Raw genomic sequence first — 25,292 nt, forward strand, 5'->3', positions numbered from 1 at the left:
CCCCTTTTGTATTTGATTTTAGCCAGGAGTTCTTTGTTTATCCATAGAGGTCTCCTGGTGTTTTTGCCTGATTTCTTCCTTTTAGGGATGCAATGCCTTTGAACTTGGAGGAGATGATCGTTGAAAGTCAACCAGCAATCTTGGGCTCCCAAGTCCCTCCAGGGCTTTATCCCATGACACACTACCAAGGAGGTTCCTGAAGCGGCGAAAGTCAGCTCTTCTGAAATCGAGGGTTTCAAGCTTGCTGAGCTTCCCCCTCTTAGCTGCCCTTAGGATCTCAAACTCCACCATCTCATGGTCACTGCAGCCAAGGCTACCCACGAGTTCAACGTTACCTACCAACCCTTCCCTATTGACGAGAACGAGGTCTAACATGGCACCTCTCCTCGTTGGTTCCTCTATCACTTGGATAAGGAAGTAATCGTTAATCGTTAAGTTATCCAGATTCCATGAATCCCCTGGATTGCTTGTTCCCCGCTGTGTTGTTTTTCCGACTGATGTCGGGGTGGTTAAAATTCTCCATGAGGACCAGGGCTTGTGAACGAGCAGCAACTCCTATCTGTCTACATAGGGCCTCATCCACTAGGTCCTCCTGATTGGGTGGTCTGTAGCACACCCCCACTGTAAAGTCTCCTACCCTTCCTTTCACCCTGGCCCACAGGCACTCGGTTCTTTCATCATCACTTGCCAGGTGGAGCTCCATGTATTCTAGCTGTTCATTGACATAGAGGGCAACAGCCCCTCCTCATCTCCCCTGCCTGTCCTTCCTGAACAGTTTATACCCCTCTAGTCCAATGCGCCAATCACAGGAGTCATTCCACCATGCCTCTGTGATGCCGATGAGGTTATAGCGCTGCAGGCTCACAAGCATCCACAGCTCCTCTTGTTTATTGCCCAAGCTGCGGGCATTCATATAGAGACATTTGAGTTGGGTCACTGATGAGGTACCTGGAGCCCCCTGATGATGCTCAGATGTTTCCACAGTAACCAACTCCTCAACAACCCCTGTGCTCTGTCCGCAACCTGGCATGACACCTTGATCCCTTGCTAATTCACAAGACTGCCTGATCTTGCTAGTGCATTCCTCCCCCACAAGCACTGGCATACTGCATTCCGGCTCCCTTCCAGTGATCCTGATTTCACTCCCACCTCCTTTCATACCTAGTTTAAAGCGCTGTCTATGAGCCCTGCCAACTCCCTTCCCAAAACTCTTCTCCCTCTGTGGGACAGGCTATTACCATGCATTTCTAACAGACCTGGCCTCTTGCAGATCCAGCTGCTGTCAGAAAACCCAAACCCCTGCTGGACACACCAGGCTCGGACCCAGGTATTAATCTGCTGGTACTTCCTGCCTAATCCCTCATCTTTGCCCATGGCTGGAGGGATAGAGAACATGACCTGTGCTCCTGATCCCTTAACCAGGTGCCCCAAGGCTCTGAAGTCCTTCTTCATTGTCCTTGGAGTGGTTCTTCCTAATTCCTCACTGCCTACCTGAAACAACAGAAGGGGGTAATAGTCTGAGGGCCATACTAGGGAAGGAAGCTTCTTCCTTACATCTTTAACTCTGACCCCCGGGAGGCAACAGACCTCCCTGTGCAGTGGGTCCGGTCTGCATATCGGGCCTTCTGTTCCCTTAAGGAGTAAGTCACCAATGACAATGACCCATCTTTTATTCCTTACTGATGAGGTTTTAATGCCGACACAGTCCGACTAGGCTTTGGTGACACCTCCAAGCAGGGAGAACCATCATCCTCACTGTTATCCAGTTCCCCTTGCAGAGCACTGTACCTGTTATGCAAGGACACCTGGGGGGGCGGGGGAAGTGCCAGGCAGTTACGCTTGCCACGTCGAGCGGGGACCTTGTGCCATTGCCCCGTCCCCTAATTCCTCACATTCCCTGATCCCCTTTAACCTCTCCATTTCTTCTTTGAGCTCTGCCACAACCAGATTATGGAAGCTGTCAATTTCCCTCTCGCTTTACCTAATTATTCTTAACCTACTCACCTCCTCCCTGAGCTCCAGCACTTCATCCTGGAGCGGCGCCACCCGGCTTAGCAGGTCATCAACCTGCTCACACCTCACACAGCCATCCTCAGGATTGCTCCCAGAAGCTATGACATTCCTCACAGCCTGTGACCGGAACACCAATATCCCTCTGAGTGGGTGCTGAAAGCACAATTCTCCTCCTCCAAGACTACACCATGACTCCTTGACAAAGTAAAGCACTTCACATCCCGTCTAACGAGCTGTAAACAGCAGCAGTTGCCCCCTCGTTAGGCAGGAACAATAGGCCTCCTTGCCTCGTACTTGATGAGCAACTACTAGCCTCCCTGAGGCTATTTATAGCCCAGTGAGCCGCAGGTATGCTGGCTATGCCCCGGCTCTCCCAGCAACCCGCGTACGCCGGCACTACCCCCAACACTGGTAGATCTGGTCCCGGCTGGAAAATGCTTCGAGAAAGCCCCCAAAAAAGAGCTTTTCTTCGGCTTTTTTTCTGCAGCAGCTCTCCCCAGTCGCAGTCTTACCTGCTCTGAAGCGGATCTCCACAGGAGACTCATAGGGATGGATTTCACACCTGGGGCTAAGGATCTTCTGGGGCAGCCCTGGCAGGGATCCAGGGAAGGTTTTCATTCCTTGGAAGTCCTTTGTTTGGATTCCCACCTCCTATTGTGCTCCTGTGTTTCTCTGGGCTTGTCAAGATGGGTTAACGTGCTGATGGCTCCTGTGATGGGCCGGAGAGTAGCTGGGACAGGGTATTATGTGGACTGTCCCCACCTCCCCCATTGTCTCTCTGTGCTCCTTTGAGAGTGTGCAGACGAGCTTTTATCACATAACACTCTCATGTTATACCATGAGTTTACCCATAAAGCTGTTTTTGTTTAGTCACTTTGATGGCTAAAAGGAAGAATAATGAGTCTAAGGACCGGGCAGTGTCTGGACAAGAAGCCTAAGGTGTAGTTCTGCCTTCCTCTGTGACCTTGGATAATACAATCAGTCTTCAATTATCAGTGTCTTGGTTTCTAAAAGGAATATGAGAAGATATACCAGAATCCCAGGATGATTCTGAAGACAAGCACATAAAAATCTGGATGATATTGAAGTATCAAAACAATGGAGTACAGGTAAGTTTCAACGGTCAATCTTCAAATACTCTGATAATTGTTATTGATGTTGTGGTAGCCTACAGCATTTCATATTTTTTGTACTTGTCAGTTTTTTGTAGTGTTTTTAGCTAACAAGGAGTTTTACCTATGTCTCAGAAAAGTATTCATAGTAATAGTAGATAAACACACTCAAAATTTACAAAAAAGTCTTTTCTTATGGCATGTCTTGCAATTATGTATGTTTTCTCTTTCTTACAAAGCTCGAAGTTCTGCAAGCTAAAAGCATGCAACACAAAGAGCCGAGGGACCTGCAAGATACTATTAATTGACGTGTATAACCTCACCGTTCCCTTGTCCATTTATTTCCTTAAATAACAGGCTTGCCTTACAGGGAAATGAAAAAAGGTGCTACGGCCAACCCCGACAACACATCTTGTTCTGTAGCTAAATTACTCAACATCAATCATTTAACATCCTACTGTGGAATTCATTCTAGGTATAATTGTGCTTTCTCACTTACTTTCAGTTAAAAAGGATTCTATTGTTCAGTTAATGCACTTCAGAAAAACATTGTGACTGCTCTGAAAAGAAAACCTCCACTATTCAAATCTGTTATGAAACAACATAATCTCTGGACATAAAATGACCATCCGTAACGATTTACCCTTGTAGATGCATTACTCCGTACATACCGTAATGCTTTTAAGATGCATTTTATCTAGGAATTGTACAGAAATATTTAAAGTCAAATAATATTTTTCAAGTGGTCCTTTTGCTCTTGCTCATTTTTGCTCAAAGAAGCGGCTGAATGCTACTAGTTTCAAACATGCTTTGTCCTCATGCAAAACATCCAAACAATTCTATAATTTATTATTAGTTGCAAATATTTTTTTGAATTTTCAGTTTAATTGTGAATGTTGATATCAGATTTACAGTTTTGGACAATAACAATGCTCTCTTTGCTATCATCAAAGGCAATCTCCAGTCAAACTTCCTATATCACTTTTTCAGTAGTGGACTTCTAAAGATGCATTGCTAAAAGAAGAGAGAGAGAGAGGGGAGGGGGAGAAAAAGCGAGAGAAGTATTTCTTTGTAGTTTACAGCTTTCAATCTCCATGTTTGGACTGCTGGCAAGAAGGACAGTGTTATAAGCCCTGGAAGATATATCTACAATCCATGTGTAAATTTGTTCATTAAAGATGAGACTGAGGTAACCAGCTCAGTTCTCATGAGCCTCCAAATAGCGTAGCATGAGATGAACTAAATTTGAATGAGTAAGACAGTTGAAAAACTACTTCAAGGAGAGCCCCATTATACTATTCTGAGTTGTAAAGTCTCCATCCCATCCCATCCTGACAAATACATGTGATAAAAGTTAATTATCATGAGAATGCTAAAATTCCACTGTGAAGAGATACCTGTTATTGCTAAAGTGACTATCAGCTGTAGTTAGCTTTAATCAGAAACAGGAGAGTTTTTTACCTGCTTCTGGTACAAAAGTCCCAGCTAGCTGTGGAAATGGAGCAAAGTTCCTGGTTCCTGTGAGCTCTCCTCATTGTATTAGACACACTTCTCTTAAAACACGAGTTCATCAGCAAAAGTAGCATCAGATTCCCAGATAAGGAATTTCTTATCTCTTAAATGGACACAGCCCTTCCAGAGGGCATCTTTAGGTACTACTTGCAGAGACTCATTAATGTCTTTCTCCTTCTGTGCGATAGAGGAACGAGCAGAGGAAATCAGGAATAGGTAAATCTATAATTCCGTCGCTTGGTATCGGTTTGCATTAATTACAAGACAGTATTTATAAGCTGTTCTATTGAGACAGTTTATCACTTTGAAGCCAAATGAAGCATTCCACACATTTTTTTTAAATGAGCTAAGATAAAAGAAATATATTCTAACTCTGTCACTATGCAGCTCAGGACGCTTTCCATCTCAGCTGAACTTTGAATGTTATCACTGAAAAGCTTATTCTTCTTTGGGTTACATCTTTTTAATTGATTTTACTTTATTTCACATCTATGTATTTTTCAGTTCAAGTTTCATTATTTTCTGTTCCTATTATCCTTTCCTTCATCAGGTCTCTTTGTATTCACACATATAGTTCAAAGTATTAAAGACACTTTTCTTGAAATCTTTGCACTTTCATTAACGTATAGACAAATAGTACTGAGAGATCTTGTTATTACTACTTCATATTGCCATGAGACTAATTTCTTCTCTCATGGAACTTCAAATAATCCATCAAAAATCCAGTCTCTTTATATTTAGATCAAATATTGAGGATTTGTTATAAACAAGAATTAATATCTCAAAGCATTCATTACAAAGGTTGTTTTGTGAAAGCTGCACTTGGAATTTTGTTTACTATCTAACCTCAAATGCCACAACAGGCCACATTCTAAGATGATGTTATTTGGTACAATTCTGCTGAGCTAAATTAAGCTGAAATGTGAACATGAAAATACATCAGGTAAAGCACTGGTGTCCTGTTAATGAAGCTTGATGGAAGGAGTTCATATAATGTTCTAGATACACACCTTGCCAAAAGTAAATCTAATTAGATATGTGAAGAATACCTATAGATCAGTTCTCACTTACTAAAATGTGATAAATGAGAGAAGATCTGTGTCAATTTGCTATATTAGTTTTTAAACTGGCTTAAGAATGTTGCATTCTGAAGTAAAAAAAAATCCAACAACTGTGGACATCTATAGAATAATAAACACCTCATTTTCTGTACCATGTCATTATTGAGATCTTTATTAACATCACTGTACATTTGAATTGAGCCCTCTTCTGTGTATTGTACATGTATTTAAGTCTGAAATATACAAAAAAGGAGGTGTGTTTATATACACATATCATAGAATCATAGAATGTTTTGGGTTGGAAGGGACCTTAAAGGTCATCTAGTTCCAACCTCCCTGCCATGGGCAGGAACACCCTCCACTAGATCAGGTTGCTCATTGTAAAAATTTTCTTCCTTGTATCTAATAAAAATCTACCTTCTTTCAGTTTAAAGCCATTGTCTCTTGTCCTATTACTACATGCCCTTGTAAAAAGTCCCTCTCCAGCTTTCCTGTAGGCCCCCTTTAGGTACTGGAAGGCTGCTAAATGGTCTCTGCAGAGCCTTCTCTAGGCTGAACAGCCCAACTCTCTCAGCCTGTCCTCATAGGAGATGTGCTCCAGCCCTTCCTCTGGACCTGCTCCAATAGCTCCATGTCCTTCTTATGTTGGGGGCAGTACTGCAGCTGAGGTCTCACAAGAGCAGAGTATAGGGGCAGAATCACCTCCCTTGACCTCCAGGCCACAGTTCTTTGGATGCAGCCCAGAATATATAAAAACTTTGTAGACCACACAGTCATTTGGCTATATCTGATTACTCCACACACTAATAAAAATTAAATACTGGCTCATATTAATCACTTATCAGAAGTTCATTTGAATAACAAAGAGGACGAAACACAAAACTGCATCATGAAACAGAATATCTGTTTCAATCTGGAAAATACAAGTATTCATTAGGGCCATATTAGGTCATGGCTGCATGAAGGGTATTTAAAATGAAGAAGAATTTGAATGAATTACAAAGTATTTTTGGAAGCTGATGTTACAAATCGAGATAATTGTTCTTCTAAATAAATGAAACCACAGGTTCCACAGACCTTAATGTATAACTCGAGCTTCAGCCAATTCGAATTCGTTTCTGGAGATAACATTTTTTGATGAATGGTCACTTTCCAAATGTTTTTTTAAAAGCATGCGCATAACAAACGGTGGCAGACCTCTGACAAGGCATGAAATGTATGTGTGTGCATGTGTGTTGACTTAAAAAATGAATAGGCTCACAACACTGCTTGAAGTGTATCTGGGTCAGATTCAGCTCTTGAGGAGGTAAAAAAGGGATGTATTCTGGATAAAAATCAATCCACTAACTGTATATTGCAAAGATGTTCACAAAGAAAAACCAAACTTATGCCTTTGATGGAGGCATTTGTTTGTGATGGACTTGCATGTCTTTTTTGTCAGTGCTGGGAATTTTGTGGAAGCAGGGAAGTGACAACTTCAGCTGCAAATACTACACTATTTGAGTTCTAGCACAGCTTCATGCTATAATGTAGCCCAAAAGAAATATTAGAATTTCTATTTCTGTTGTCAGTTATTTGATTGAGGAATGATAAATACAGATCAGGAATATTTGGATAGCTATAATGAAATGAGGTACAAATATAGAGTCTAAGACAAAACCAGCCAATTTTGGTGTCTGTTTGTCCATGTATATATCTAAGTATGTATTGATCTATCTGTCTACTTGTCTATCTGTCTTTTTCTGATTTTGTTATATGTATTTCAGCAAGAGTTATCCCTAGTTGTTTTCTTGTCCAAACTAAATCAGAAGATTGGCTATTTATCTTTCCTTTTGTTGGTTTTAGAAGCAGAAAAAAATCTGCCCCTGCAGATAGTTGTCTCCACAGTGATCCAGGGTTGAAGTTACCTTTTCATAATTGGCTGGTATAACTCTAGCTAAAATGACATCTTTTCTCCTCTAAAATGGTCTCAGCTGCCTCCTCCACTCTGTCTATTAGACAGAGCAAAGAATACTCTTTGTTTCACCTCAACTGGAATCATTAAACTTCTTTTGACTTATTTAGTGTACAGAGATGCTTCTTGTTCATAGGGCTCAGTTACCCTACAGAAATGTAGGTGTGTAGATATTTACTGCTCCTTTTCTTTAAAGATTCTTACGTAACATTACTGTTTTTATTAAGGTATTTCTTCTTGCCTTGAACTGCCTTGCACTACAGGTCTATTGCTTCTCCAGTACCTTTATTTCATCTCAGTAGGATGTTTCATGTCTGAGAACTATGTGTTTGTCAACATGAATTTTCTCAGCATTTCTAACTAGTTTTCTGAAAAAAAGTATTAAGTATTTTGAATTGTGTGCATTTAAAAATATTTCGTCACCTTATTAGACATAAAGCATTCATCCCTCTCTAAATGCTCAAACAGCACAACAGTGAAATTATGAAAGGAGGTTTTTGTAGCACAACTCTGCCTTCTGTTAGAGATCAAAAAGTAGTTTTCATATGAGACATAGCAGACTACTGCAATTATTTGATTTATTAGCTGCTTTGTCTTAAACTTTTCTTCCATGGTAAAAAGTAAATGAGTTTATGTTTAATTGAATATATAAATCTGCTTTAATTACTTCTAATAAAATAATAAAGGTAATTTGCACCGAATAATACTGTATTAGTTGCCAATTTGGTTTTGGTCAACTAATTAATGTTGTGCTCTGGGAGAAATAGTATTTGAGAATTTTGTTTTCTCAATCTACTTGTTTTATGGATGCACACAATCCTCTTAAACGTCAATAATTTTAAAGTAAATGTTTTCCTTATTGGTACCCTGCTGACTTTTAGTCTCTGTTACCTCCAAATGAAATGTTAAAATATAACCAAGTCTCTGTAGTTCAATCTAGTGCCAAATAATCAAAGTTTAAAACTTATATTCAAAAAATGCAGTTTTATTCAAAGACATTTAACAAAGTACTGAAAAGACTTTCCTATGCTGCCACAAAGATTATAATTTCTTAGGGTTTCTGCATAAAATGTAAATGATAATTTTTTGTTAGTCATAAAGACTCTAACTTATAAATTAAAATAATGTTGGTTTGGAATGATTTAATATTTTTTTTCTTGAAATTATAAATAATATATTGTGAAAAATTAACCGAAATAGTATATTGAAGTAGGCGAGTAATTTTATAGAGGTAATTAAGAGCGCATAGTATTATTTTGGGGAGATGTACTATTTTTTCCAATGCATTCTAGTCTTGTTAAATTCTAATTTTGCTCATAATTGTTAACTGTTATTAACAATTATGAGCAAAAACCAATGAAAGCGCTAAATAAACCTAGCAAAGTTTCTCTGGTCTGTGATGAACAAAAAAGTTTTGAAAAAAATTTCATTAGGCACATTTTATGGTTCCAGAAATTTCTCAAGTTGAATGTTTTTTGAAATAAGAAATAACAGGCAAGTAATAATTGGGAAAAATTTTGTACGAATTTTAAAATAGTTAAAAAAAAAAAGAAGTTTTGTCTTCAATATGCTTTATATAGCCTCCTTATTTAATATCGAAGTGTTGGGGTAGCAAATGTCCCACTGTTTTTCAGGACAACACTCCCTTTAAAAGAAAACTCAGGGACGAGGCTTTCACCAGGATGCTCAGGTTTCTCCAGATGTTCTGCCTTGTGGAAAACATCCACAGATCTGCTGTTTGGAAATCCCATCCACATGGGGGGAAAAAAAAGGAAGTAGATACAAGAGACACTTGCCCATGATTTCTGGATGTCCCACAGAGCGACTGAAGCAGTTGCAGAAATGTCCAGAAATTCCAGATTTTTCATTGCTGAAGATGTACTAGTCCTATTGTGTGGAGAGAACCTGAGAATGGCACAGCTAGTCTAATGCATTTAGGATGTATCTAACTTCCTGAGCATGAGGGCACCGAGGGTATTGGTCTAAGGCTTCCACAGTGCCTTGTTTTTCTTTTTTTCTCAAAGAGAGCATTTATTTTTTTGGAATAATATTTTTGCAAGTAGAATTTTTTTCAGCATGTTGAAACTTAATACATAAAGAAGGCCTTTTGTGATATTTGTTGACTACTCATTTACCACTTAGATCGAGGATAAAATAATAGCATGGAACAAAGACAAAACACTTACAAATATCTTGTAAAGTACTTCTTGTGCCCACAGTGGTATTGAGTGGTAGAAGGGAATCTCAATCCAAAATTTTCATGTCCTCTCCAAAACTTCAGATTATTAAATTTAAAATAAAACTTATCCTAATGAAGATTAATTTTTAATAAATTTCCAGGTAATCTTTAACATATAAACTAAGTTTGTACTAAAACCCCAGGTATAACAGTGTTTAACTTAATGGCATCAAAGCATCTACCTTTGACGAGCCTATCTCATACAGCTGTGAGGTACACAAGCTTGGCTTAGTCAGTTCTAGTCTAGAAAACTAGAACTCATCAAACAGTTGAGTAAAATGACAATCATTAGCTGCAAATCTGTCGTAGCGTTGGAAATGAAGCACAAAGCGAAGTCTATGCTGGTAAACAGGGCCAGACATGAGACTCACTACTGGGTTGACATCTTTTTGTTTGTGCCAACGTTAGTGGGATTTCTTACATAACTTATTAGAGCCCTTAGTAGTTAAATCATTCAACTATTACATTATTATTTTTAGTTATTATTATTTTATTGTTTTTATTATTATTACTAGTCTTTGACCTAAATTGTACTTTCAGTAAAGTTGTATCTACCTAGTCCAATGACTTTTCAAAGTCTCTACCTGTAGTCGATTAAGCTATAAACAGGCTTAATATGCATTTCAAATTTTGATACCTGTAAGATGCAACACCCTCCCATCCTTCACAGAAAGTGAATGTGAAGCTTAAAGAACAAAAATTTCAAAAAGGCAAAGATTAGCAACTTGCTGCATATTCATCACAGTTGGTGAGTTGTTATCCTGGGAGCTGATGTGTTATTTCAAGTGCTGAGTTAACTAAAAATATGATTATATATCACATATTTATTTTAGTGATTGTGCTGAGAAGTAGCGAGGCTAGTTAAAATTCTACTACACCTCACAGAGAAGAAAAAACTTTAGTATTACTCAGTCTTCCCACTTCCTGCAATAAATACATTAGAAACATTGAGAAGCTGTAAATTAGTCACACAGTCACTTGATATTGCTAAAGTATATTGTTGATTTCAGAAAAATTATCTTAAAAGATGACACATCATAATCTCTTTATTCTGCTTTCTTATCAATAAAAAAAGGAAGCTAGTAGATAACTTAGTGACATCACTGCTTAATTTAGGAAGAAGGTTCAATGCTCATGCCAAACAGATATATAAAAAAGGAGAGTCATATTGTGAACACTTTGAGAATATGTGACTTTCTTTTCAGCAACAAATCTGACGTTACCTTTCTGAAAGTTTTATAAATATGCAATACTTTGCAGTAATCTGCCTATTTTGAAGCTGACAAACCTTAAAGTTGGCAGTCTTACCAGTTTCGACTTAGCACAGTAGAAAAATACCTTTTGTCATCATTATGTTCTGAACTACCTGAACTACAGGCAATACAATGCTCTTTTCCTGGCCTATAGTGAATATCCTGACAACTGGCTAGAAAGTCAGCCTGTTTGATTTTCTTCCAGACCCATGACTATTATTTTTTTGGCCACATATTTAGGCAGTACACGGTTAGTACTCCTGTTGTGGCTCCTCTATAGCCTCAGTGTTCTATGTCTTATTTAAATTATATTTAACAAAACCTGTTGTGCAGAAGATGGATTATGGTGATCCTATGATTTTGGAATGAAAATACCCATGCCATCTCTTTGTGCTGTACGGAAGCCTATAGCATGCTGAGGCTAACTAACAGATACCGCCTGGCCTTTGGGCAGAGTCTAGACTTCTCTCCTTTCTGCATATGAACTGCTACAGATTTTATTTAGGGATTAGTTACAAATATCTCTAGAACATCACTCCTAGGGATCTTTCAGATCTAGTGAGATTTAGAAACTTTACTGTTTGGTGGCAGCAGCCAGGGGACAAGGGCAATGGGTAACGGAGCGAGCTGCTCTTTGTGCTTGGACATTACTTAGAATTCTGGTTTTAGGCATCAAAATAGACTTTGTGCATCTTTCCCTAAGCAACATTCCCAAGGCTGTGAAGAATGTGTGCTGAGGAAAAGCTGAGCCTAGCTCAGCTAATTCCTTCTCATCAGGTGACGCCCTTTCTCGATGTTTTCAGTGTTAATGCAGTAGTAACTGTCTGAGGGATGATGTTTGCATTGATGCAACATCTTCATGATTTTTTTCCCCTCTTCTTTTCACATCAGTCCAAAAGGCTGAGAATGATTGAACCAGTTCAATCCATGTATCTTGAGGTGGAAGGACTAGTGTCTACTAACTACGGGATGCATGCCTTTAACAAGAGCTCCATCTCAGTATCAAATATATATAGCTTCAGCAATCAGTGCGCTTGGTCTTGGTATCTTTCCATTAATAAACCCTGAATGTCTTCTCTCTCCATCACCTTCCCTCTTCTCCCTCTTATTCCCCATTTTCTTGCCCTCCTCCCTAATACATGCATGCGTGTTCCTAAGAACATCCCAGCATTTTGACTAAGACAGCTGGACCTGAGTAGTGTCAACAATGTCAAATAAGACAAACAGAGGGGAAAATATGCATCAAGAAACACACTCCTGAATTGCATAAGGTTTTAAACAGAGGGAAAATGGGCAGAAAATTGAAGCACGAAATTTAATGTTATAAAGTGGAAGGAAATATTTTTGGTTTATTGTCAGTTCCTCATGCTACTGAGCAGAAGAAGAGGAAGAGGTCTAAAAATAAACTGCTGTATTAAGGCTACAGAAAATGTGTAAGAAAGAATGACTTGCGTCAAGCTTGTTCTAGAAAAATAAATAAATAAAGCCATTAAAGAAGATGGGTGCAGTCATCAGAAAACCTCTGACATTAACTTTTATGAAGCAGTTAAAATTCTCACTGTAGCTTCAGATTTGCATGTGCACTATGACCAATTATTCACTCTGAAAACAATACGAGATAAATTTACAATTTAGCTTGTGTTCTGTATGGCTCAATACAAATGAATCAAACAATATGCAGTAAATTTCATGGACTGTTAAGTTTTAATTCTGGTGATGTAAATCACAGGTGGGATCATATTATGGAGAGATATACTATTGAGTTGATGAAACAGTAGGGTAGAAACCCAGATCTTGTTCTGAGTAGCCAGGCATCAGTAGAGTAAAAACCACAGTAGAGACATAGAGTGATGGGAAAACCAAAAGCTTATTGCCTTAAAGAAACTCCCATAAATAACAGCTGTGAAACCACCTGTTTAACCAACCCGTACAGAGACTGCAGAACTTCACCAGCAAGCTCCACTGAGTGACGGAAAATGCTAAGAGAAAGCTCCTGGAGTAAAAGTCCAGAAGTACAGCTATTATGATTTCTTTCAAGCTCAATTAGTTCTGTCATGTGAAAACAAAAGTATTTTATTCTCTGGTCTTGAGACAGTTATGGATTTTGATTTCATGGCAATATTTGTTCTACATTTTGCTCATGATCAGACATGTCATGATGCAAAATGGGCTTATATTTCCACTATATGTAACTAACATTTTGTGATCATTCTGCTGTTTGCTTATATTTACATGAGATTCTGAAATAATGCACATTCCACAGTAAATTTGGAGTTTCCAGTCAGATACTGATTCTTTGGATATTGTTTTTGGGAATTTCATTGTGACTTTTCTTCTTAACACAATCTTTTCTGTATACATCTTCATAAAGTATCCATCTTAATTTCTTCTTTCGATGTCCTCAGTTTTCTTGGAAACTGTGTCTTCCAGCAAGCATCTGTTTGGGGAAGAGTCATTGCTTAGCTGTCACTTTTTGGATGTTGAAAATAAAGTAAACAATCATTATCACAGACACCATTTAAAGAGTTTTTGCACAGAATAACTTCCAAATATCCACTTCAGATAAAATACATACGCGATTCGATATTTTTATATTTTTCTGTTCTAAAGTCACCAGACCTGTGTAATTCAATAACTGAGCAGAAAACTAAAGAAAACATTCCTTCAGAAATTTTTTCAATGGTTTGGATTAGTGATATATAGTTCAGTACTTTTGATTCCAGGTTGGAACAGAGTAGTAAAACTTTACTTTTTGCATGAGTAATTTTGACCTGTAATGAAGAATATTTCTGTTCTAAGTGTGGGGTATATCCCATTTATAGTCTACTGATGCTGTACTGTAAGATTGCTTGTACAGTGCTGAAAGATTACTGTTCTATAAAATTAAGCTTTTGAGAAAGAGAGGGCAAATGATTCCATTAAATCTAATTTGTGACATGAGACCTCTGTAGACCAAGCCTGAAAGAATGTTGGTAGGCTTCAAAAGCAAGAAGATCACAATCACCTAGGCCTTGCAAAGAGATGGTGGCTTATTGAAGATGAAAATTGTTGTAAAATGCCTTGACCCAAAGGTTGAATTTTGATCTTCTCCTCCTTATCTCTGAGGAAGGGAACTTCACTTCAACTGGAGTACAGATGTCCCCTTAAGCACAGTAAAAAACAAAGCACAGCATGAAAAAAATGAATCAAAATGATGAGTAAGTTTCAAAAGGATATCAAACTTGATTCTGATTACATTGGCCTAGTAGTTGTTAAGAAGTAAGTTCAAACATTTCAGAAAGAATTAATAAAATAAATTTTAGGGAACAAACCCCAAGAAAAATCATAGGAACAATGAAAGGAAAGAGGAGGGAAAGAGCGTACAAAGAAAGTAAGTAGAGAGGAGATGAAGCACATAAAGTTTTGTACCCAATGTCCTACCAAATTTGTTTCTTTTGTCACCCAGCAATAAATCCACTGACCACTATCTTTGTATAAAAACAAATCAGCAGCTGTGCCTCTGTGACTATAATTAGAGAACTCTCTCTGATGTTCTCAGAAGGAATTCATTTAGCCTGCCTTGAGCAAATGTCTCATTAAAAATCTTCTTTGTTTTTGTTAGTTGGTTCATTAAGTTCATGCATGCATAAAGTTGCTGTTGCTGCAGATAATGTGCAAAGCCTTTATAAACCAAGGCTTTCCAAAATGTTAAAACATTTATTAATTCATAAAAATGCTACACATTTCTAAAATCTTACTTCAACCAAGGCAATTGATTAGTCTTTTGTTCTTTTTTCTTCCACAACATGCTTATTGACTTTTCAAATTTTCTGTGAGATCAACTCTCTGCTGTGAAGACATCTTTTCTAGCAAATGCTTCTCTGTGCTCTTTCCCACCTATTTTTATTTGCACAATGAGCCCTTGGGGATGGAAGCTGGGATACCAGGGTGCTGGGCATGGCTGTGCAAGTCCCTGCTTGCTTTCTTCGAACTGCACTCAGAAGATAAATGGACCATAAGTATGTATCCAAAATTTTAAAATGCTTTATTATTTTCTGCATTGCAAAATTGAATCAAAATGTTTTGTTTGCTGCAGAAATGTTCCATCTGACACAAAACACCTCTAAAGATGTTAGTGAGAAAACCAAGAAAGGGATAGTGAGAAAATTACTCTCCTGAGAGAGTGATCTAGCTTTCTAAGCTGTAGGGACATCCTGGGGAAGAGCATTCAGTCCCTCCTACAGCCTCTGTCACACTTCGGATAAATTGTTAGATGTTTGATAGTGCATCAGCTGGAACTCATCAGTGAGGCAAATGGCCTAACAGCCAGGCTGGAATCATTTATGCAGTCTGGCATAATGACTAGTTAAGTATTTTTGCACAAAGAGGAAACATATAAGCAAAGACTGTGAAAGCTCTGCCTTGGAATATTTAAATAGCTAGTGATTAAGACATTCATGCCAGAAGTAAAGTACATGAGTTCAAATTCTGGTTCTGTATTAAGCAGAGGCTTTGAACTGTCCCCCTTCCCCTCGTGAATTTCTGATGAACAAACTATCCGATTTCTAGGACTACATCACTTGCTATCATTTTAATATGCACTGTTCCAATCTCTACAAAGTTGAAGTGTGGGCTTGAACATGTTCACAGCGAGGGTGGAATTTAATCCAAGTCTGTGTAACCAGCTCACTGTCGAGGCACTGAATACAAGCTGCTGACACCATCTTTTTCTATGGCTCTTCTTTAAATTTAATTTTCAAAATATTTCTCTAGATAAAATTATTGAACAAATTCAACGTGAATTCAAAAAGTAGCTTGCTTGTACAGAGAAGTAATTTTTGGCCACTTTCAGTGTTCAAAACCAAAAAAAGATATCTCAGATGCAGTGCCAAGAATTGTTCAGACAGAGGTAAGAGGCATGCTGTTATGAGTCATGACAGAAAAGATATGAGGAAAAGAGAATCTGAGGGAGATCAAACAAAAAAAATCCCTTCATAGTACTGTTATAGCCAGCTCATGGCGTTTATGAATTTAAACTGATATGTATGCAGGTATTTGAACATAAGACAATTATTATCAACACATACTCTTAGACAGATATCCTCTGCTCATGTTAGCTGAGCAAAAGATAGTCCATTTATTTCTTCCAGAAGAAATTGTTACTTCACTGTGTTTCTGGCAGATTATGGTTGGGTTCTTCCTCAGCAACACGTGAGGGAAAGCTAGCAACAGCCTATGCCCTCTCACACTGCCCACAGAAAGAGCATCAACACTGGGATAGCCCATTTCATTAAATATTTGGATTATTCAATTATTAATATATTATTTATTTGATTCATAATATGTTTTCCAATTATTCAATTATTATTATATTCAAATATCCCCTATATTTGAAATATGAGTCCGAAGAGACAGGAATATATAGAGCTCCTTATATTGAACTCGAACTCACTAAAAATACTATATGGATAGCTTTACCAGAGATTACTTTCAAACTTCACATTACCTTTCTGTCTTGGCAATTCATCCTCTCCTCCCTTCCAAACAGGAGTTTTACATAACAATTTCAAAAACACTGAAATTATGTGAAGATTTTGAATTGAATTTGGCAAGGGATATAAAAAGCAATAAGAAATGCTTCTATAGGTACGTAGGGGACAAAAGGAAGTCCAAAGAGAATGTAGGCCTCCTCCGGAAGGATACTGGTGCTCTGGTTACCCGGGACATAGAGAAGGCTGAGTTACTCAATGAATTTTTTGCCTCAGTCTTCACTGATAAAGCCTCTTGTCTTACCGCCCAAGCTGTGGAAAGAACTAGCAGGGACTGTGAGGATGAACCACTGCCACTGTACTTGAAGAGCACGTTCGGGAACATCTGAGGAACTTGAAGGTGCACAAGTCCATGGGACCTGATGAGATCCATCCGCGGGTCCTGAAGGAACTGGCGGATGAAGTTGCCAAGCCACTGGCCATTGTATTTGAGAAGTCGTGGCGGTCTGGCGAGGTCCCCGATGACTGGAAGAGAGGGAACATAACCCCCATTTTTAAAAAGGGGAACAAGGAGGACCCGGGCAACTACAGGCCGGTCAGCCTCACCTCTGTGCCTGGCAAGGTCATGGAGCAGATTCTCCTGGGAACCATGCTAAGGCACATGGAGAGCAAGGAGGTGGTGGGTGACAGCCAACATGGCTTCACCAAAGGCAGATCGTGCCTGACCAACTTGGTGGCCTTTTATGATGGGGTGACAGCATCGGTGGACAAGGGTCGACCAACGGATGTCATCTACCTGGACTTGTGCAAAGCCTTTGACACTGTCCCGCACGACATTCTTCTCTCTAAACTAGAGAGGCATGGGTTTGATGAATGGACCACTCGGTGGATAAGGAATTGGCTCAATGGCCGCACTCAGAGAGTAGTGGTCAACGGCTCGATGTCCAAGTGGAGACCGGTCACGAGTGGCGTCCCTCAGGGGTCTGTGTTGGGCCTGGCCCTCTTCAACATCTTTGTCGGTGACGTGGACAGTGGCATGGAGTGCACCCTCAGCAAGTTCGCCGATGACACCAAGCTGTGTGGTGCCGTCGACACGCTGGAAGGGAGGGATGCCATCCAGAGGGACCTCGACAGGCTGGAGAGGTGGGCCTGTACCAATCTCATGAAGTTTAACCAGGCCAAGTGCAAGGTCCTACATCTGGGTCGTGGCAATCCCAGGCACAAATACAGACTGGGTGGTGAATGGATCGAGAGCAGCCCTGAGGAGAATGACTTGGGAGTACTGGTGGATGAGAAGCTCAATATGAGCCGGCAATGTGCTCTTGCGGCCCAGAAGGCCAACCGCGTCCTGGGCTGCATCAAGAGGAGCGTGGCCAGCAGGTCAAGGGAGGTGATTCTCCCCCTCTACTCTGCCCTCGTGAGACCTCACCTGGAGTATTGCGTCCAGTTCTGGAGTTCCCAACATAAGAAGGACATGGACCAGTTGGAGAGGGTCCAGAGGAGGGCCACGAAGATGATAAGAGGGCTGAAGCACCTTTCCTATGAGGACAGGCTGAAAGAGTTGGGGCTGTTCAGCCTGGAGAAGAGGAGGCTCCGGGGTGACCTTATAGCGGTCTTCCAGTACCTCAAGGGGGCCTACAAGAAAGATGGGGAGAGGCTGTTCAGGAGGGCCTGTTGTGATAGGACAAGGGGTAATGGTTTTAAAATAGAGGGAGGTAGATTCAGGTTGGATATTAGGAAAAAATTTTTTACCATGAGAGTTGTAGAACACTGGAAGAGGTTGCCCAGAGAGGTGGTGGATGCTCCATCCCTGGAGACGTTCAAGGCCAGGTTGGATGAGGCCCTGAGCAACCTGATCTAGTTGGAGATATCCCTGTTCCTTGCAGGGGGGTTGGACTAGATGACCTTTGAAGGTCCCTTCCAGCCCTAACAATTCTATGATTCTATGATTCTGTGATTTAAGTCTCAGTGCCACTGATTTTAAGTGCAATTTCAGCTCCTAAATCACTTAAGGGATTTTTATAAAAAAGTTACCTTTTTCTTCCTTAGGTTTGTGAGTTGTACTTTACTTCCTAAAGAAAAAGAAAATTAATGAGGCTTGTAGTTTAAAATAAAAAAATAAACCTCTCAATAACACCTGAGAATTTGTATGGCAGGGCTGGATCTCATTATTTCAGCCATTCTTGCTATTTTCGCTTTTCAATCCTCAACTTCATTTAATGCAGCTGGAGTACGAGACAAAAAAAAGTTGTGTTCTGATTTTCTAATTTACCAGTTCACCAGTGCAGACTTCATAGACTCACTGCCTTCAAAGTAATGGAGTGGATTTCGAAATATATTGTATCTTCTTTTAAAAGGAATATAAATACCATGAAAACTGCATTTTGCTTGTTTCTGATGCTCAGATTTCAAAATCCTGCACACTAGGATAGATGGCATCAGTCCATGCAAAGTAATGTAGCTTCTTATGTACTGTTTCAGAAGAAATATATAGTATGGCAAGACTCCTTCTGGATTTAAAACTAGGTAAAGTGTTTTTAAAAAGGTTATGAATGTGATACTATTGATAAATGTCTACAGAGAAGCACCTTGCAGGAATGCACTCTGAATGATTTGCTTCAGCACATTTATTGATTTTGTGTATGTTGCATGATGAACAGCTTCTACAGAAAATTATAGGCACAGTATCTCCCACCCCAAATGAGTTCAGCGCACGCTGTGTTTGTGAGTGAGGCAGCAGGTAAACGCTCCGGGTGCTGCAGTTTACAAGTTCTCCAGGATCCTAGTAAGAGCGTGCAATCAGGTTAGTGCAATCAGTCATGATTAGCATGAAGGTTAGTGAGTTCTTCTGGTGTCTGTTATTGGTTTTATGAGCTAAAAGGATTAGCTAGATAGAAAGACAGGTCAAGTGAGAGGAGATACCAAGCAGAAGGGCAGAGAAACCTAGAAAGATGTAGAATTGTGCAACAAAACTGAGGGAAGTGGAACAGTACTAATAAGCCAGAAACCACTGGACAGCACCAGCGTTTGGATGTGCAGGATATCAAAACTGAAACAAACTGACATCTTTAGTTGTGCTGAGTTTTCTTCAACATGGGATTTCTTTCAGGAATAAGACGCGATGCAGGTATCTATATGTGCATGGGTGTCTAAGCTCTCCTTATATTTAATGGAGATCTAGTCAACAGAATCGGTGGAGCCTGGAGAACTGCTACAATATGGCAACAGGGGCAGAGAGATGATGTGCATGTCTGTGTGGGCAGCTCAGCTGAGTTCTCTGTGTCGTTGTGTAGGTCTGGCTCCTTACATCTTTGTGATGAGGGTTACATGGATAACAGAGGTATATGTCATCTCCGTTCTGTCTCAGGGGAGTCATGTTTGGTTGACTTCTGTCTTGCAACTTTTTTTTCCTCCCAGTGTTTCTGTAAACTAGATGTGCTTTAATTTCTCAGATAAGGTCGCATTTCTGAGAAATCTAAAGATTTCTATGGAAATATTTTCCTCTTGCCAAAACTACTTTGTTTCTTTATTATTCCAAATGTTCCAATAATGGGAAGTACATTTTTTCTATTCCTGCATCTTTGCTCCTAAGAAAACAATGGAATTGTATAAAAGAATATTCTGTTTTCAGGATGGAATGAAAGACACTTACCAGATTGAAACATTTACTTTGAAGAGAAAAACAATCAAACTAAAAGCATGAATTGGGAAAACTTTCCTTTCTTTTCCAACAATTAGGATGACCATTTTTTGCAGCTGACTCACAAAATGAAAATGAAAATTGTCAGCGGTGAAGGTTTTTCAAGTGACTGCCCTCTTCTGGAAAAGTTTTTGGATTTCTGAAAGAGTAAGATGTAGGTACCTGGAGTAATTTTGGCTCCTAAAGTATCCAGGCTCCCAAAATATACACCAAAATCTCTATGGCATAAACTTATCATAAACATATAAACATATATTCCTGCCCAGAATTTAATGAGTTAGTTCCACTCGGATGGAGATCATAGCTTCACTTACATCAGATGTTATCTCTCCCACATTCTCTTCCATCTCTGCTTCCAGCCTAAAACCCAACCCAAACCAAACTAAAACTATTTGATGTTATTTTATTTTTCAGGCTTAGATTTCAGACCTAGATGATCTAGGAAAATATGGAGAATGCAGAGATACATACATGGCAGTTCTGATTAATGAAACTGAGGTGAACTGGCTCATTTGTGTCCTACAATGGTACAAAGCAATGATTCAGTTTTGCATAGTGATCAGAATACCCCAAAGGAAAATGCATTCGAGTGCTGGGTTGTGAAGCTCTTCAGCAAGAAAGCTGCTATACGTACATCTGAAGTTCTTAATTATTTGCAGTGTGAAAGTCCCCTAAGACCTTGCCAATAATCATAATTCATCATAAAATTTTACTTCAGTTGTAGTCTGGGGTACAGCTTTAATTAAAAGACAGATGCAAGAGCTAGACTGACATCATTAGAATAAATATTTTCAGGGTGATGGCAGGGTGGGAATAAGGGTATTTCCAAAAAGAGCAATATCATATGAAACAAGTGGAAACTCATCATTAGTAATGGAGTGAGGTCTAATACATTGTGACATGATTTACTTAACGGAATCTCCATTGCTTGAGTGATTTCAAATCAGATTTATGAGTAGAAGCAATATTATACTACAGCACAAAGTTAGAAAGTGACAGAAAATATTGCATGGATTTTTGTATTTCCATTGCCATTTCTAATGAGTAAGCAAAGAAGCGATGCCATTATTTTCAAAATACCCTAGGAAAAATGGAAAATGTCCATATTCTCGTTTTTTTACTCCCCTGAGAGTCACAGTGGCATCAGAAAAAATAAAGTAAGCAGTGCTTAATTTGTCTGTTTAGAAACATGGTCTGACTTTGGGAAATTATGCTATGCATTCAAGTGCCTACTAATTACAGTAGCAGTGGCTTCTTTCAGCAAATCAGGATGATTTAGTACTGCATATTGAAATCTTCACTATGACCTCAGCTCACACTCTCTTAAGCTTCAAAAATGTTTATTTTAAAACACTTGAGGTACATGCTTTTTCAGCTCTATAACATCAGTTTCAGTGATGGTTGCAATAGCAGAAGGTTAATAATAGTATTGTGGTACTCTGCAGTTCACTGATTTGGCCTTCCATCTCCTAGTTTATCTACCATAAGACCAAATTATTATCCTGTAATAAAATGAAAAGCCACTATTATTGCTTAATGTAAGTACACTTAAAATTATTATTATTAGTGTGCTTGGTAAGGTTAAATCATGAGGTCTTTGATGCTAACTTCAAAAATTACATCTCTGATTTAACTAGAATAAATGAGATGGTTGCTTCTCTCTAATTAAAGGCAAAACTGTATCTATAGTACTTGGCAATTTTCTGTCACTTAACACTGTATTACAGCAGCATTTATTACATTCATTATATTATAATTACAATCACCTTACGTTTACTGAGGGTCCAATCCTCAGAAAACTAGGCTGCCTAAAGAAAAGAATCATGGTTGCCTGAAACCAAAAGGAAGTCTGCGTACCAAGCTGAAGGTGAAGTTCATGAACCTGTTAGATATTTCATTGGCGGAGCCTATTAGTCCTTTTCCCTGTGTACAGAGTCAGGGTGATGTTGTCAACAGCTACAAACATCCTCACTGACTGCACTCAAGGGCCCTGTTTGCAAGGACACAACTGACTGCAGGTGCTTACCAAAACCTGAAGTGATTCCCTTTGGTTGATCCCTGAATTTTGGCCTGTCAGTGTAGCAGAAAGACTATATTTCCATTTCTTCTCTCTTTTTTCAGGCAGGCAGTGGCAGGCAGTAGCTGGTGACTGGCAAATAGAGAGGGGACTCCAGCTGGTTTTACTCTTGCAGAGAGCTAAAGCAGCATGGCATGGATGGGGCACCAGCTGAGCTGAAAGTTTAAGGGAAAGAAGGAGAAGAGTTACCTTGGAGTGAACAGCGAGTGCTAATCTGACTAAACAGAACATTTTCTAAAATGATCTCCCATTTAGCTTATTTTTTTTGTGCAGGACAACTATCATTTCTTCTTCCTTCTTCTTTCCTTACTCATCTTTATTCACGTTCTTTCCATTTTGGCTCTAAACATTAGCACAATCATGCTTTCCTCACACAAATACTCCCTGGAAAACAGATTTTAAACTTAAAAGCCTGAATCATTATTATAAGATATTTTTTTATTATTTTTTTAATGGGGCATTTGATTGCACAATGCAGAGTTCACGCTGTGTTAGTTTCCTGACTCAGTGGAGAGAAACAATTTAATGCAATCTTACTATCACTGTGTAAATTGTGAATATTCACAACCTACAAAACAAGAGCTTTGGTTTATTAGTTCTTCAAAAAACCTGTGAAAATTTCAAGTCCTTGTTCCCCAACATGTACTGACAAAAGATAATGACTATGAATTATTCAGTTCTTGTTTGCAGTAGGAAGAAAACGCTTATAAAAGGTGAAGTGACTGCTTCTGTTTGTAGATCAAATACAGACAGAAGCAGTGAATACGAACTACTGAATGAGTGAGCAATATAGTTATACTTAGAGCGAATAATTCAGAAAAGAACTATTCTACTGTACAAACAAAACAGTGGGTCAATTCTTCTGTGTAAGTTTGTTATATTTTGTGGGTAATTGTGCTGGTTTTGGCTGGGATAGAGTTAATTTTCTTCACAGTACCTAGTGTGAGGCTTTGTTACGGGTTTGTGCTGGAAATGGTGTTGATAATGCAGAGATGTTTTCCCTATTGCTGAGCAGTGCTTACACAGAGTCAAGGCCTTTTCTGCTTCTCACCCCACCCCATCAGTGAGTAAGCTGGGAGTGCACAAGAAGCTGGGAGGGGACACAGCCAGGACAGCTGACTCCAACTGACCAAAGGGATATTCCATACCATATGACGTCATGCTCACCATATAAAGCTGGGGGAAGAGGAAGGAAGGGAGGGACATCCGGAGCAATGGCGTTTGTCTTCCCAAGTAACTCTTATGGATGACAGAGCCCTGCTTTCCGGGAGATGGTTGAACACCTGCCTGCTGATGGGAAGCAGTGAACAAATTCCTTGTTTTGCTTTGCTTCTGTGTGCAGCTTTTGCTTTCCATATTAAACTGTCTTTATCTCAACCCACGAGTTTTCTCATTTTCACCCTTCTGATTCTCTTCTTCCATCTCACTTGGAGGGAGTGACCGAACGGCCGTGTGGGGTTAAACTGGCTGAGTTGCCGGCTGGGGTTAAACCACGACAGTAATATACTTTCAAAACATTCAGAGTACAGCACAGAAGACATTTGTAGTTTCACAAATGTATCCCTACTTGTTATTGTTGTAATTTACCAGACAGATCCTGCTGTTTCGCTAAGATCTCTGCCTATGCCACCGAAATCAAAGGCAGCTTTGATTTTAATGGGAACAGGATCAAGGTTTAGCCACTCAACATGTCCTTGAGCCAAAACAAAACTTCCAAGGAGGTTAATGTCGAGAGCGCTGTTTTGATTGCATAATGATGCCAACAGACAAGACAGGAAAAATCATTGGGCTGCATTGAAATTGAAAGCGTACGTGTCTATTTTAAACTGCTAATACTTCATCTAACCTACTGTGCTGAACAGTCACAAAATGAACCTGTGCAGTGGCTGAATTGCTGTCCATAAAGCAAAAGCAAGCAATAGAATGTTATTCCATTTCTATAATATAGTTATTTCCATTTTATTGCAGCAATAGTGAAAAATTTACAGTACCCCAACACTGAGATGCTGCATTTTGGGAATCAAATACATCAGATCAAATATTAGATATATTATTCTAAACCAACATTTTCTATGAAATAGTGAGATGCAATATTTACAAAATGAGATTATTCAGCAAGGTGATCAAAAATTTACTCCCTGGGTAGATTTATCCACCAGCACAGTGGTAAATACTGATTAAAGCCACAGTCTTTCAAAAGATTAAAGTACTGGGACTTACCCTTTAAATTAAATTCCTGTATAAGCTTATTTACTGCAATCTCAGTAGCTGTCTGTGGCTTGAGATGACGTAGCGTTCTTTAGGATCAGATTTTAGCAGGTGAAGTCTCCTGAAGGGGTACAATTCTAGAAGTAGGAAAGCTACAGGAGTATATCCTGTTAAATTCCAGGAAAAATACTAACATTCTGCCAAGAAGTTTTCAAAATATGGCCAACTGTTTCAAGTTGTTCACAAAATATATTTTCTTTTCAAACTGTATTTTCTTAATTCTGTTTTTGAGAAAGCATGATTTCCATTCAAAAATAAGTTTGGGTTAAACATTTCCAGTACTATACATGAATTTTAAAACTTACCTTGGAGCATGTTGCTTTTTTTTAACTCCCACCTTATGCTATAACTGAGAATGAGGGGAGACTGTCGTCACAGAACAGTGAATATGATTCTCTGCGCTGCCACATTGCTCAGAATTCAAGAAAAAATCTCAATCTAGTTTCAGATTCAGGACTGGGTTTTGCAATTTAATTTATCACTACTGTAAACCAAACACTCCTATTCATTATGGTGAGTCAATCTATGTACTTACTGGTCAGTTGGAAGTTATACTAAATAAATGTATTCATTTGCAAGCACAGTTACAAGAGTATGTGCTCCACAGTTTTTCACTTCACTTGTGAAATTTGTCT

General features: G+C 39.1%; 1 protein-coding gene across 1 annotated transcript in view; it reads right to left on the reverse strand.

Annotated features, from left to right (window-relative positions):
• Positions 1-1,161: 1,161 nt before the first annotated feature.
• Positions 1,162-25,292, reverse strand: part of LOC147529047 (uncharacterized) — a 111,749-nt gene continuing 87,618 nt past the window's right edge. The window contains exon 3 of the mRNA XM_086609323.1: positions 1,162-1,640. Coding sequence (XP_086465449.1) covers positions 1,162-1,640 — 479 coding nt within the window. The remainder of the gene's footprint in view (positions 1,641-25,292) is intronic.

This window comes from Tauraco erythrolophus, chromosome 3 (genome assembly GCF_009769465.1).
Source record: "Tauraco erythrolophus isolate bTauEry1 chromosome 3, bTauEry1.pri, whole genome shotgun sequence".
Lineage (NCBI taxonomy): Eukaryota > Metazoa > Chordata > Aves > Musophagiformes > Musophagidae > Tauraco > Tauraco erythrolophus.